At 41.1% G+C, this 15,854-nt stretch overlaps 1 protein-coding gene across 1 annotated transcript in view; it reads left to right on the forward strand.

Moving 5' to 3' along the window:
• LOC147725764 (catenin alpha-2-like) overlaps positions 1-15,854 on the forward strand; it is a 948,019-nt gene that overhangs the window by 830,417 nt on the left and 101,748 nt on the right. The window contains exons 5-6 of the mRNA XM_086964589.1: positions 795-914; positions 5,715-5,981. Of these exons, the coding sequence (XP_086820715.1) occupies positions 795-914; positions 5,715-5,981 (387 nt within the window). The remainder of the gene's footprint in view (positions 1-794; positions 915-5,714; positions 5,982-15,854) is intronic.

The raw sequence follows: 15,854 nt of genomic DNA on the forward strand, positions 1-15,854 counted from the left end.
AATCCTGAAATCCTTACTTGTATCGTGGGGTTTGAGGTCATGCAGAGGGGCATATGACAAATTAAGATCTCTACAAAAAGGAACATTATATTTTTGTTGTATCCTCCCTACTGAGAGCTGTTATTAGGTACAGAAACACAATGCAAGCTTAAACTTGCACCCGCATATGTTTTATTATACTGACCCTTCCTGGCCTAATCCAAATTATTTCACTTGGCTATGGTAACATATTATGAAATTTCTTTGTTTTTAGACCTTGAATTCTTATTGATGTAATGAAAATGTAGCATTTTACTAATATTGGAAATGTAACTTTTAAATGTGATTTTTTAACTGTACGCTTTTATGAATTTGTTTTTATAATTCGAATAAAGCTTTTTTTGAAATTGAAATCTGTGAGAGGCGGAACAGGTTTATCATTTCGGTTTGGCTGATGAGGGTAAAGTTTGTTCTTTTAACAGAAGCATACTACACATAAGGCATGTGTGCAATCGAGGAAGGCTTGATGCCTGATCTATATGCCATCTCAGCTGTTATCTGGCTTTAGGGAGTAGGTTTTTGGCACAATAGCATAATTACAAATGACCATGCTATGTTGTTATGACTGCAGACTTTTGATCATTTCAGGGTTAATGCATTATTTTGTTGTGATAAATATAAACTATAGATTGCTAAATACATTAATTTATGCGCGATTAATGCATTGCTGCATTTCTATTGCTGAATTTGTCAAAAGAAAAGTAATGCATACAATTTAAAAAACTAATCTGTATATATCGTGTTCTAAATTGTAGGTTGAAGAAGCTCTTGAATATGTAAAAAATGCTACAAATGAGCAAGACCTAGCTCATCGTTTTAAAGAATTCGGCAAAGAGATGGTGAAATTAAACTATGTAGCAGCAAGAAGGCAACAGGTATGTGATCAATCAAACATCCTACATTTTTTTAAATTATGTGCAACAGGAAAATACTCTGGTCACAACAGGTCTCAGTTTTTGAAATACAAACAACGCCCCATAAAAGCAAATAGTATGCATTCTTTGATTGCTTCTTTCCGCTGTAGTCCATGGTCAGACAATTTGAAAATAATAAAAAAAAAATACATTGGTATGTTTTCATCGCCTTAAACTATCTCAAATGAAGAGGAACTCTAACTCCAGGAAATGAAGCCCAAAAGCAGGTGAAATGAGCATAGAAGTCCCTTCCAAGTTCATCTATTATTAGAGTGAAATCTTAATAGTATCGTAATATACCTTAATGTATGATTAGTGCATAGATCATTTGTGATTTTTTTTTATTTGCAAATATATTTTCATAAACTCCAGCCCAATGTTTACAACATGGTTTTAAAAGATAAAATGCTTCTAACTGGGGACATGATTATAAGTTGAGTGGAAACCTCTGGTGAAATATTACAACTGGCCTGGTGCTCCTGTTGCAGGTACGGTAACACCGGGTTAAAATTTGCTGGAAACAAAAGCTGGCCGGCAAAATTGCGTGTGCTGCAAATGCTTGCACACAAAAATCTGCAAGTCACAGTATTTTCTAGAGCAAATTTCTCAATCGAATCTTGGGCAGATTGGCTGGACGGTTGGTCTCTGTTATCAGGAGGACTGGAAGTACTGCACATTTTTAACTCCCAGCTTTTTAGAGTTGTTAGGAGAAGTCCAATTTGACAAAGCCTGGGGTTCCAGGACCTCAGGAATTGCTCTTGGGTTCAAGAGTCACTCTAGTAGAGGCCACCAGCAGGGTCCAGGCCAGGTTCAGTTGCTACTGTCCTGCTGGGGACTTCAGAGAAAAGGCCTCTGGCAGCTTCTTGTCTCCCTGCAGCCACACAAGAGATCAGACAACTGACACTTGGTCCTGGTTCTTTGTCCTAGAAACACGTTGTAGGAGCTCAGCTCTTCAGGCCACCTCACAGGTGTCAAACAGCTGAGGGGGCCCCTCTTCTGCTCTTCCACAGGAAGTGTCCTTTGGAGAGGGCCTTGGAGTGCCACGTTTATGGTTGGCAACAGCTAGTGGGTGGGGATGACTTCTGGCTCCTCCCTAACCTACAGGGCAAATGTTCCCGGGGGAACCCTGCCCACTTATGAAGCAGTCCTTGTTTGCCTTACCATAACCAATCCCATAGTGCCCCATACTCCCAAAATACAAAATGGGTGAACCCTTCCTTCCTTGCACAGATCCTTTGTGCCCACCCAAAGGTTTGGCCATGAAAATGACCAGTTCCCTTCTCTGTGGTCAGTCAAAACTGGTTGTTGGGGTTTTCTTCCCTCCCAGTGGGCTTGGTTATAGCCTGGCTGGGGGAAACAAAGGACTGCCACCTCCAGGTCAGACCTTATGTTTCCTTGTGAAAGGGCAGGACCCATAACAAGGTAAATAAATGCCTGGGTCCACCCAAACTGGCCGAATAGCTGAACTAATATTCTAGCTGGTCTCAAACCTAAGATACCAGAATTAATAGTTTAACCTCATATCTAGTATTTCTAATAGGGCAGCCTGAGCCTTTCACTGTGAAAATGGCTTTTGGGGCCCTGTCACTGAAGGAGATGGTAATATTACCTCTCTACCTGTCCTTCTTTTAAACACTGGGGGGCATTTATCAAGCCTGGGCGATAACATTATCGCCGCTTTATTAGCAGGAAACTGACGATAAAGTGGTGATAATGGGCTTGATAATATGCTCTATGGTATTCTAATCGAAGCTCATGTTAAATGTGAAAGACATCTAACATGAGCTTCGATTGGAAATCCATAGAGCATATTATCAAGCCCACTATCGCCACTTTATCAGCAGTTTCCTGCCGATAAAGCGGCGATAATTATATCGGCCAAGCTTAATAATATGCCCCTTTGTAGGCTACCTCATGGCTACAAGATCACATAGTGGTGACATCATATTTAAAAGGGAGGTTTTGCCCAGTCAGAAAGGGTTATTTAGACAGAGCGAACTGCTGGTTTGAAATGCAGCTGTCAGGCTACACTGGTAGGCCTGAAGCCATGGACTGTCTGTCCCACTAATGGATGGCACAAGAGATGCAGTCCAACTTTCTGTGCCATGGGTGTATTTTCACATCATATACTATGGGCTTATGTGAAAGTTAAATATTTTCTATCAGAAGTTAGACACTTTTACCATATTTTAGGGGTCAGAGCACATTCACTGGGTCCTGGGTCCTATTGGGAATGTCCAAGTGCACAGAATAATATAACAATAGCATCCGTTTGAAAAAATGGGAAGTGATCTCATCAGAAAAGGACACTTTCACACAAGGGCCATAGTGTTGAAAGGTCTAAGATGCAAGGCAAACTAGATGACGACCCCATTTTGAAGTTCCTACCCAGACCTAAGGCTCAAGTATTCTACATGATTTGAATGTTTATGGCATAGAAACAGCTCAGGGTGTGTGGAAAACAGGGATTTTTAGAGAAAAAAATATTTGAATGATATGAGAAAACTGTAAAAAAAAAACACAAATGATTCAACCCTTTACAGTAGGCAACCTCTAACAAATGCATCTTCAGTGAGCAAACAAAATCAATGCAGCTATTTAGCAAAACATATGCAAGTTATGACATCAGCAAGGTATGACTTAAATATGGTTCTGTGAATAAATATTTTGGTATTGTTTTGTTTCTCATATACAAAGTGTAAACAATAAATATACCACCTGGTTAGATGGACAACAGACAGATTTTTTGTAAACACTAAAGTAACATTGCCATGTTAGGCCACTTTAGGCTTTGTTGTGTTATTGACAATTTTCTAAAGTGCACAACCTTTTGGATTCTGTGCTAGAAAAGAAGTGTAAACTACGCCATGAAGTTTTAATCAAAACCTTATGGGGCAGATTTCTGAACAAGTCAGGCAATACAGCTCAACTTCCTGCGGTGGGTTGCGTGACAAAGAGAGAGCAAGAATGCACCATACCTACTAAGGCCTAAAATTAGTGCAGGCAGCTCGGTGCCATGCTGCTAGGGTGCTTACATTACAGCCAGGATTGGTTTTGTTCCAATTGTTAGGAAAAAAAATACAAAATTTTAAAAGTGAATTTTCAGAATTGTGTCTTAAAATTAGACTTCACCGTTATAGAGGGTTTTAAATTACAATTCTTTAGTCACCAAACTTGACATTTCTACCTGCTGCCAATTGAGAGTAACCATTTATTAAATATTATAAGGTAAACCAATGTTTGTAAAAAAACAAATGTCAGAGTTTTGTAAAAGTACATGGCCATCTTTTTGAATACACTGTGGTCTGCTGTATAGCCTGTTTAGGTTCTACTCTAGGAGTGGCTTATATGTATTGAAAAGAAAGATGTTGGTCTTGCCAGGTCAAAATAGTGGTTTAAAACTGTGCACTCACGTTGCAATGTCAGGCCTGAGAAAGTTTTGAAAAGTTACTTAAGTGGTTGGCACAATATGTGCTGCAGGCCCAGTAGTGGCATTAGTTTCACAGCCCCTGGGTACATGTAGTACTACTTTACAAGGGACTTGCAAGTAAATTAAAAATTTCAATTGGTTGTAAGCCAATTATACCATGTTTTAGGTAGAGCACACAAGCACTTTGACACTGATTAGTACTGGTAACGTGTGCAGAGTCCTAAGGCCAGCACAAACGAAGTAATCAAGAACAGGAGGATGTAAGGCAAAAAGTTGGGGATAACCACGTCGAGGATGTCAGGTCCAACAGTACTAAATTTGCTTCTGTTCATTGGGTAATGTAGAAAGGGATGAACAGCAGGAGGTCTAAAAATAAGTACAAATATCCACTACTCTCCTAGAAATATATTTATAAAGTCCTCCCCCCCACTTCTTGACATTTACATGACACTGTGACGTGATTTCTAGCTGTAACCAATTTAGGACTCTACTGGAAAATGACTGAGGGCCTAATTTGAAGTTTGACAGATGCGAGGCATCCACTTTAAAATCAGTAAATGTCCAGTACACCTTCTTTGAAGTATATAGTCATCAATGACCTCTTAAGAGGACTGATAGGACATCTGCCACTTTGTTATGGAGTTTGTGAATCTGCCAAACTCAGTCCCTATGTCTTGAACCAGAGTTCTTCACTAGTGTACAGTTTCTGGAACCAAGTTCATACTGGTGTTCTCTTTGCAAGAACTACCTATAGGAAACCCAGCACATATCACATCCTCCCTAGACAAAAGTGTTGGGGTCATGTCATTTAAAATGATGCCTTTCTCACATTGAACTTCAAGTGGATGGTAATTTGTGCATGCATGGGAAAATGCTAAAAAAAATATTTTTTCAATGCGCTATGAAGCACACACATGCCCATAGGGCATGTGTGTGCTGCACATGTGCATACTTACCTTTTCTGCTGGGTGCCTCAGGGGGGCCTAAGGCCACCAGGCACCCTTGGATTTGCATTCGCAAATTGCGAATGCATTCCAATTCCTTCCTATGGGACTTTAGGCCCATCGGAATAAATGGGCATGCATTCCCTAATAGTGATTCACAATTTGCGACTTGCTATTACGCAAAGTTAAGGATTCAAAAGATTAATTGCGAATCCTTCATGCATAGGCATTTGCAATTACCAATTAGTAAATCATTAAAATGCGCAATTTGGTAATCGCAAATGATTACCTTGATGCATGTGCCCCATTGTGTGCAATTGATGTTATTTCTACAGAATATTTTACTGGCTTGTCTCTTCATGCCTCTGTCTGTTTCCTTTTAAACAGGAACTGAAAGACCCTCATTGTAGAGATGAAATGGCTGCTGCGCGTGGAGCGCTTAAAAAGAACGCCACCATGCTCTACACTGCGTCGCAGGCGTTCCTCCGTCACCCTGACGTGGCTGCTACAAGGGCCAACAGAGATTACGTTTTCAAACAAGTTCAAGACGCCATCGCTGGTATATCAAATGCAGCCCAGGCGACCTCCCCGACTGACGAGAAGCAGGGCCATACTGGCATTGGCGAGCTAGCTGCAGCTTTGAACGAGTTTGATGTAAGTAAAATAAGTTAAATGCATGAAGAAGGGACAATATTTGCTTTATGGATCTAAAATACGTCTTTCATGTTTCAGTTTCCATGGCCCCACCCCCACCCACTCCCCTCTCTAATGCTGATTTTGCTTAGGACTTGCAAGGTCTTTTTTTTTATCCCTGCAGAGCAGTTTTGTGTCCTGAAATGAAACACATAGATTAATTAGCTTTGTGGACCTTACTTTATCTGGTTTCTGAGTGTAGGACAGTAAATGCCTGGCCATATCTAAAACTCTCTTTATGAGTTAGTTAGAGGTTGAGGCAGGGAAACTGTTGGCCCGACCAGGTTATTTACCCTGTAGTCAAGTCAAAAAGTATGTTTATTTAGATCGTAATCTTTAAACAAATACATAACAATTAATTATTGATTAAAATATTCCCTAACTGTCTCTCAAACTGGTTAAAAGTTAAAATCTTCTACCATGGTTATAAAATGATCTCCCCCTAGATACATGACATTTATAGATGGGTGTTCCTATAATTAATTCATTCATTTACTTCCTATCCTATTAAAATTAATAAGACTTTAGACAAGATTCAAGTTCCTCATAAAATTCTAAAATATTATTTCTGACTAATTATAAAACTCTGTACTACCTTTATGAATTTCCCTAGAGCAATTGCAATATCAATACTAGGTTATTCTGTAATCCGCGCAATTGCTTGAGCCTGAGTTCTTATACCATATTTTACAAATATAGGGCGTAGCCAAAGTTTGCGTTGATCTAGGATGTTTATACAATCCAGCAAAATGTGCAAGGAGTCCCCTTTTGTGCCCCGCCTACAGTTAGAGTACCCATTAGGATCCAAAATGTGGTTTTAATGTCTTTATTTATTAGCCATGGGTTAATCCCAATGCGCAACCTTAGGATCTCTTTCCTAAATCACGGGTTAGGTAGGATGTCCAGGTAGGGGAACCATTTTTCCTTTTCCTATGAGTTCATCATGAACTCTACCGATATTTTTTTGCCAAGGTATTCCCTATCCGCACTTCTAGTAGCTACTTGTCCATTGAGCTTTAGCTCATTTTTTGTACACTCTACTATTAGGGAGTCTCGGCATATGTCCACTTTCATGTTTTCACAGGCCTGTATCATTCTCTTCCTGCACATTTTTGCACATTTTAAATTACTTAGTTGTATCTTTTTCCGACAATATTGTGCAGCTTTTTGTCCTTTTTCATTTTTGAGGTGTTTCCAAAATCTAATCACTGCTACTTGTGATTGTACCGCCCAAGCTGTTGTTCCTAATTCTGTTCTTATAGCTTGCACCATTGCTGATGGGGGCAGAGATAAAAGATTTTTCAGGCATTTTCCTTCCTCTTGGTCCCAGGCTCCCTTACCGCTCAAATAAAGGATTTCTGCTCCATAGAGTACTTGCGGTGGTATCATTGCACTGAAAGCTTTTAATAATGGTCGATGGGACTTATCCCCATAATCACGGTTAAACATTTTGAACCCAGCGATTGATGTTTGTGCCTACGATTTTTGGGCTTCTAGGTGTGTTTGCCAGTTTAGTCTTTTGTCGAACCACACACCTAGGTATCGGTATTCATTAACTGATTCTAGTTTAAGCTCCCCTAAAAACCAATTAAACGTAGTCACTTTTTTCCCAAAGCATAGGATTTTTGTCTTGTCTAAATTTACCGTTAAATTTTTTTTTGTACAATATTCATTAAAAGAATTCAGCTTCCTTTGAAGACCTATTTCAGTTTGTTCCACTATTACGAGGTCGTCCGCGTATAACAGACACGGTACCTTTTTGCCATTTATTCTAGCCAATCCGGTAAGTCCGATAAAAATATGGAAAATAGCTGAGGGGCCAGAACACAGCCTTGTCGCAGGCCGTTTTCAATAGGTGTTTTTAGCGTCAATGACCCCTCAGTGTCTCTGATTACTTGGGCCCAATTGCCTCGGTGCAACTCTTTTAGTATAATCAACAAATCTCTCGGGATATTTTTGTTAATTAGTGTTTCCCATAGGCAGCTCCTATCCACTGAGTCAAATGCGGCTCGGAAGTCGACGAAGCAGCAGCAGAACTTTCCGTTCTGCTCCGTTGACTTCCTTGCCATTGCCCATAGAGAGAAGCAGTGGTCTATTGTAGAGTGTCCCTCTCTGAAACCTCCCTGTTCAATGGGTATTATTGAATATTCCTCAACCCAATCATTTAGTCTATGTAAGACTAGTTTTGAAAATACTTTTTCCCCCTATGTCCAAAAGGTTTATCAGTCTATAATTTCGAGGTTCCCCCATACTACCCTTTTTGTGGATAGGTCTAATTATTGCGCCCTTCCAATTTAATGGCATTTTACCTTCTGTTAAAATTACTTGGAATAGTTGAGAGAGGAAACTTGCCCACCACTTTGTTTGGGACTTTAATATTATCGCTGGAAGATTATTCGGCCCTGAGGCCCGGGTTAGGTTCAGTTTCTTAATCGTTTCTTCCGCTCGCTCTTTAGTAAAATCTAATTTGAATTCTTCTGAGATTTCCTGGCAACCTTGGGTTACTATATCTCCCGATGGTAATCGGGCTCCATACAGTTTCCTTAGGTATTTATCCCAGGCGGTCTCACTTACGACGCATATCATTTCTCCAGCTGGGGGAGACGATGCTGATTTTATCAATTTCCAGAATAGTCTCAAGTTCTTTGCCTCAATTGATTCTAACAGCTCATCCCAGCATTTCTCTTTATAAACCCTTTTTGCGTCGGTGACCATCTTTTTAAACTCAACTTTCAAGTTAGTAATGTGGTTTTGTCTCTCTTGGTTGAACTCTTTCCTTTGCTTTCTAGCTTCTGCCCTTATCTCTTTTTTTACTTTGGCAGTCCATTGGAAACCATTTCAGACAACTGATCCGGTTTATTGTACCGTTTCTTTAAACCTTTTTTAATTCTATTCTTAGGCACTGGACTGCTTGGGCTATTTTCTCCTCATACCACTCCAAGTTTTTCCTCTCATGGTTTACTAATTCTTCCTTTAGTTGAAATGATTTTAACTTTTCCTGGTACTCGTCTGTTAATCTTGTTGTCACCCGTTTTGGGTACTCCACCTCTAGTGGGATCACCTTTTCTCTTGGTTCCAGCCTTCCCCCATTTAACAGCAATTGGAGCGGGATATGGTCGCTACTCTCACTTTGATGTACTTTAAATTCCTGCACTAGGTGGAAGTTCCAGGCTAGCATGAAAACGTAGTCAATTGGGGAGTTTTGTGAGCCTATTTTAAAGGTCTTCTTTGCCGGGCAGTCTGTTTTAAACCTGCCATTTAAGCAAAAAAGGCCCTTTTCCCCTAGATAGTTGACTAGATCCAAATCCTTTTTCGAGGGAACACATACTGGGAAGCTGGCATAATTAATTCCATAAGTATCCAGTAGTTCTGTATACCAGCAGTCTACCTTCATTGGATGCAATTTGTGGTTAAAATCCCCCACAATTAACAACACGTCTGAAGCATACATTTCTAAAATAACATCTATATCCTGTTTAAAATTTCCCATCTCAGTTACATATTCACCCACATTGTCCCACTGCATATAGACATTTATGACAATTATCATTTCGCATCTTTTGTCCAGGGTCAGATGATTTAACCTGCAAGCCAGTAGCCATTTACACTTTACTTTTAACAATACTACATTACTTAGAATTTTTGTCGAGATAAGTGTCATAACTCCCCCCGATGGTCAGCCAAATATTTGCCTCTTGACCAGTCGATTTAGTTGTTGGTAGCCCTCGAAGATAGGGATTTCGCCGCATTCCCATGTCTCTTGTAGGCAGGCAATTTCTACTTTGTTTACTTGTTTCCTTATATGTTCTTTTTTTAGCTCATTGCCTAACCCATTTACATTCCACGTTAAGAGACTTAGGCTATGCGGCACCCCTCCCTCCTATTCTATCTCACTTAAGCCGCCAACTTCCCCAGTTCCATCCAAATATCTTTCCGAGAGGTCTCCTAGATAACTTCCTTGGCTCCAGTTACCCTACAGGTCCTCTTTTACAGTGTTGTCTATGACTACCTTCAGGCGGCTACCGTCTTCTTCGTTAGCCTTATGTAGCCTTACCTGTCTCCTACCCAGACCTGCATGGCACTTTAGAAAGTTCCTTCCAGGTTGTAATTCACCCCTTAGTGCTTTTTCTGTTATTACCCTTACTCCCCCAGGAGTATCTCGCTGGCTGCTTTCATAATTGCTATTTTTACCAGATCTGAGTATAGAAGTATTTTTGTTACTTCCCTTCCTGATTTACTTTCTAAAAAGCCCGCCTGTCTTAAATCTTTTGTACCAATTCTACTCAGGCTACTACATTTGGAGAAGACTGACAGAACTTGTTCCCTATTTAAAGGCTTAATTTTCCTTGATTTCTTACCCCTTTGTCCTGCTTCTGCTGGTTCCAAATAGATCCATATATTATTCTCCCACTCGCATCCATTCTCTGGGGAAGCTAAGTGTATCTGTCTAATCTCTTTCCTCCCTTTGAGCCCTTGTTCTAGCTCTTGTGGCTGTGGTGTTGCCTCCAAGTTGCAATGCCTCAGGGGGTTCTGCATTTGACTTTGCAGCGCAGGAATTTTTCTCTGCTTTATAATTTTGGTTTTTAAGACTTTCTCTTTTGGGTCCTTACTTCTCTGACTCTTCATTTGTCTATTTTGCACATTTCTTATGGCTTCCGTTGCCAGGGATCCGATCGGTACAAAGGACTGGGCCAAGACATTTAGAGTTCCCCCATCTTCCTTTTTCTTCCTATTTCCCTTTGTCACTATCTGTGGGGCCTGTTTTTTGCCTACCCTGCCTTTAGTACGGACCCTTGTATGTTCACACCTCCTTTTTACCAGCATTGGGCGCCTAGATATATATACATTATCTACTGGCTCTTCCAGTTCACTTCCTATACTTTTATCAGAGTTTTGTGGAGACCCTACTGGTCTTAACATGAGAGGCATTTGTCCTTTAATTCCTATCAGCTCATCTTCTATCTTCTTTAAGAATGACTTTTGGGCATTTAATAGACCATTATTCAGCAGTGATACTTCTAGGATTCCCTTAAGGGTTTTCTGTAACATTAGTAGTAGGTCCATGATTGACGAAGAAGATGCTGCTGACAAATCCGTGTCCTGTGGGATATTTCTCTCTAGGATCACTTGGCTTCCAGTCCTTCCTGGGTCCTGCTGTTTTGGGTTGTTTTTCCCCTCGTGGCTGAATAGCACTTGGTTAGAAGGTGCCCTCCCAGGTAAAGCTAGACTCAAAGCTTTCCCTTCTCAGTTGCCCTTCGTTCCCTGATGCTTGCTGGGAGAAATGTTTTGGGGATGAGGAGAGCCGCGGGCCACCATTTTTGGATTTTGACTCTGTAGGGATAGATTTATTAATGATGGGTCCTCTATCTCCACCTCCAATTCTTTTTCTGGCGTTCCCCTCTTGCTTCCCCCCCCCTGGGGCACCTCTTCGGTTTCTGTATTTATTGTGTTCTCGGGACGGGGCTCTTCTTCGGGTTCCAAGTTTATTGCAGACAAGTTTTGGACTTTGTAATGTTTACCTACGAAGTCCTTTACGGGGTTAGAAGATGCTGTTATCTTTTTTTTAGTAGATATTGAAGTGCACCCCTCTTTAGTTTGCAGGCCTGCTTAGTTCCTTTTTTACATTTCCCTTTTTTACGACGCCCCTCAGTAATGTCCTCATGGGAAACCTGATTTTCCTGGCTCTCTTCCCATGATATTGATCCTGCCAGTACCTCGCTCGTCGCTAGGCTGGCTTCCTGAGCCTCCTTCCTTGATTTTTGCTTGCGTTTTGGGCCCATGTCCTTTCGTTTATATTATATTGGGGATGTTCCTGGCTTATCTCTGCAACACGCCCCTAATTAGTCTTATATTCCAATGGTGTCAGATATGGTGAACTGATACTGCTAATACACTCCACTTTTTATACGTTCACTCCTGCTCACTTACCTCTGTTGTGCCGCTATCCGCCTGCCTGCCTTGCCGAAAGTTAGAGGGAATAGTCCTTTCTCCTTTTTCCTGTTTGGTATTATCTCTCTGGTATAGCCTCTCTATTTCGTCTTCTGCCCCTAGGCTGGGCTTTCCTGGTATTTTCTAGGCTGGTGGGCTGGGCTTTAGCCACTCGTTTGCTCGTTTGCTCGTTTGCTGCGTTTTTGCTACCAAAACACGGCCGCTTCCTTCTAGCTTGCCTCATCAGCCTCCGCCCCAACTACAGGGGGATTCAAACTCCGGCTCCTCGGCGTCCTCCTCTGTGCCCACCAAGCTATTACGCCACACCCACACCCCCACTGGGATGCCCCGGCTTTTAGAGCAGGGGCTTACGTTTTCTGCGCGGCTTGGCTCGGCTTGTCTTAGTGGACCATGCAGGGGTAAGGAAAGGGGTTTGGGTCGCTCCACAGCCGCTCTTCTGCGCTGCACACACTCTCCTCAATGTTCGGTGCCCGGCGTTCCTCTCATGATTTGATTTGCGCTCGAATAGCTGGGCTGCGGCTGCGTGCGTCTCTCCTCCCCTCTCCTCGATCAATTGGACTCGGCTCGGACGGCAAGGCAAGATGAGGCGTGGCCACAACAGAGCCTGTAGTTCTTCCCAATTCCACTGGAAAAAATACTGTGCCGTTTTCCACCTGGCCTAAGTAGGTGGTAAGTGTCAAAAGAGGGCCAGTGGGATGTGGGTAGGTGGGTGGCGGAGCAAGGATGCATTGTATGCTTATTTGGGGGGGGCATTGTCTGCTTACTGGACTGATGGGTCCTGCAGTAGCAGCAAAGAACAGGGGACACATTTGCTAATACTTTGCGTGGCACCGCAAGGGAACTTGTTGCACTGCGTTGTGTGAAAGGGAGAGGGCAGAAATGCTCCATATTTACACAGATTTCTGCTATCCCCTCACACTGGCACACCATGTGCTCTCTAGCGTCAATGCAGGCGCCCTTGCACCATGGTGTATGGGTGCTTGGGTTATGGGCAGGCGTGTCGAAAGAGGAAATAACTGCCAGAAATAAAGATATTTCTCTTTCTTATGCCTCTGTCGGGCAGGTGCAGCATTTTGGCACAAACCCAGGTTTACGAGTCTCTGTAAATCTAGGTTTGCATTAAAATGCATAAGTAGATGCATGAGAATGCTAATGTTATGTTATGTTATGTAAAAGAACTTATAGAGCGCACATACACCCAACGGTTTCTTGGCGCTAATTGGCAGATAAGGAACAGAATCGATAATAGATAGAAGGGCAACAGAGAAGGAGAGGTAATGAAAAACTGAGGGGCTCTAGTAATACCTCTTGCGAAACAAGTGAGTCTTCAGGAAGGACCTGAATTGAGTATAGGAAGAAGTGATGCTCTATCCAGGTAACGCCGAGCCAAACGCAAAGTAACGCAAGGCAGCACTGTGCGCTGCTTTACGCTATTTTGTATTTACTAAACGATGCAAAGCCACTCAAAGTGGTTTTGGTGGCTTAGTAAATGCCAATAATGGTTTGATCTGGGTTGTGCCACAAAAGTGATCCCATCCAGTCACAGAATCTTAGCAAATGTGGGTTCAGGTGTCTTGCTCAGCCTGGAATTATCAGTTCTGAAGTCTACAGGTGTGATATTCCTGTCCAGAAGAGACTGGTGATTGTGATGTGAGGGATACAGCTGAAGTTATTACCCTGGGTGAAATACCCCAACTTGTAATGAAGGCCTGCATGCTTATCTTTGCTCAGTGGGCTTATGCTGAGGTGTTTCCTTTACCAGCTCAATAGTAGAGATATCTGTTCAACTAGAATGCGTTTGTGACTACAAAGTATTTTGTTTTAAAACATAAAATACCAATCAGAATGAAACACATTCTATTTTCTCCTTGTTCATCTGAATATCTGCAAATTTTACCTCTGGCCACTCTAATGAAATTAATGGTAGTATCTAATTAGAAATAGGTGTCCTCGGTATTCCTTGTTATGCATCGCCATCTAGTGGCTAAACGTAAAATTACACAAAACTCTGTTCCAGGCAGGTACAACAATAGACGGCGTCTTTTCTACAATAGATTATTGAAGACACAAATGCATCATAACCTCAATCACGAACGGAAACATGTAAAAAGTGCATTTTACTCTCGGAGACCTACGTGAGCTTTTCCAGGAAAAATGGAACAAAGGGTTCTTCCGCGACTCTGTAATTACTTGCCAATGACATCCTTTTGAAACACGTACGCATGAAATTGCTTGTAAGAAATAATAATGAATTCGTGGTTTAGATTATTGAATAAGGGCTACACGAGCGAAGGGCTTGTTGTCCTATTGTCTGAAAAATAGTACAACTTTCTGGCCTTGTATGAGCTCCAATTTTGAGTTTGTAATTAAAAGCTTTGGGATTTACCTGCTTTTTTTCTTTTTAATTTAAGATTAATTTGAAAATGAAGTTAATAGTGCGGTAGCATTTTTCATTTTGTTTTATATTTCTAATAAATATGTACAATTAATTTTCATTCGAATTTATCATAAAAGTATATATGTTTTGTGTATACTTTACGATTTGGAGACACTGCAGTCGGGCCACAGATCTCCACATAGTAAAGTAACTTTTGTGAATAGCCCGCATGATTTTTAATTGTGCAAAGTCATGCAGGGGAAACTGTAGTGTCTCGAGTGAGATTGGTACTTAAGTCATACATTCTAGTACAAATCTCTATATGCAATCACCCAAGTGATACACACAAAATAGGTGTAACTTCGCACAAATTACAGGATTCCATGTGGAAAATTCACATTATTTTAAATTTGGCCACTGTTGGAGCATGTTTTCATTTGCCATTAGGATTCTCTGAAGGTCCAAATCAAGCTGCTTTGCATGATTATATTTGATCTGTGCTTGTAAGACTAGCATTTTTTGCTTTTTCCCCACCTCAAAATTCCCACTTTAGATGCGCTACTGAGGGTCTGGTGTCATGCCAGGTGCAAATATATTTATGCATGTTGATCAGTGCTGCTCTATGTGCTGCTTTGCATATCACAGCACATCTTAGTATCTAGTCATTCTTGGTCTTACTTTTGTGGGATAATCACTCTTATATATGAACTCCACCATTCACAGTATTATCAAATGTGCCACGCGTTAGAACATTCTTCAGAAGAAAACCAATGCAGATTGGTGTTAGACATTATTTAGTGGGAGCTTCCTATGTAACAAAACACCTGAATCAATTTAGAATAATACTTCTAAATCGAAATATGCATGAGTTCGACCTTATACATATTGCATCTATTGAGCTCAATCCCTAATATTTTCACCTTTCCACTTTGTAGCGTTTGCAGACAATGAATTTTATGTGGCATTTATCAAAAATATGGAATCTGGGGCCATATTATCAAGAAAGGGCGATACATTATCGCCGCTTTTATCGTCAGGAAACTGCCGCTAAAGCGGCGATAATGGGCTTGATAATATGCCCTTGTGAATTCCCATAGAAGTCCAGGTTAACACCAGAACATGGGCTTCTATGGGAATTCACAAGGGCATATTATCAAGCCCATTATCGCCGCTTTAGCAGCGGTTTCATGCCGATAAAAGCCGCGATTATGTATCGCCCTTTCTTGATAATATAGCCCTAAGTTCTTGTTCTTTACTTCAAAAGGAACTATCACATCAGCATCCCTCTAGTGGGGTTGAAGCATATTTACAAGACAGAGCATTTTGTGCTGCTTGATTAACTTCCAGTAAGCTGCTCCATTACATTGTATTGCCTAGTACACTTGTGTTGATGGGTCCTCTGTTTCACAGACCTAAACTTTTTACCTGGGTTTTTAATTCCTTCGGATGGCTTTCTGGTGAACTGAACATCTGACCAGCTGTTGACTCATTTTCAGGTTCTGGTTAGC

Source organism: Lissotriton vulgaris, chromosome 3_2, assembly GCF_964263255.1.
Source record: "Lissotriton vulgaris chromosome 3_2, aLisVul1.2, whole genome shotgun sequence".
In the NCBI taxonomy this organism is placed as follows: domain Eukaryota; kingdom Metazoa; phylum Chordata; class Amphibia; order Caudata; family Salamandridae; genus Lissotriton; species Lissotriton vulgaris.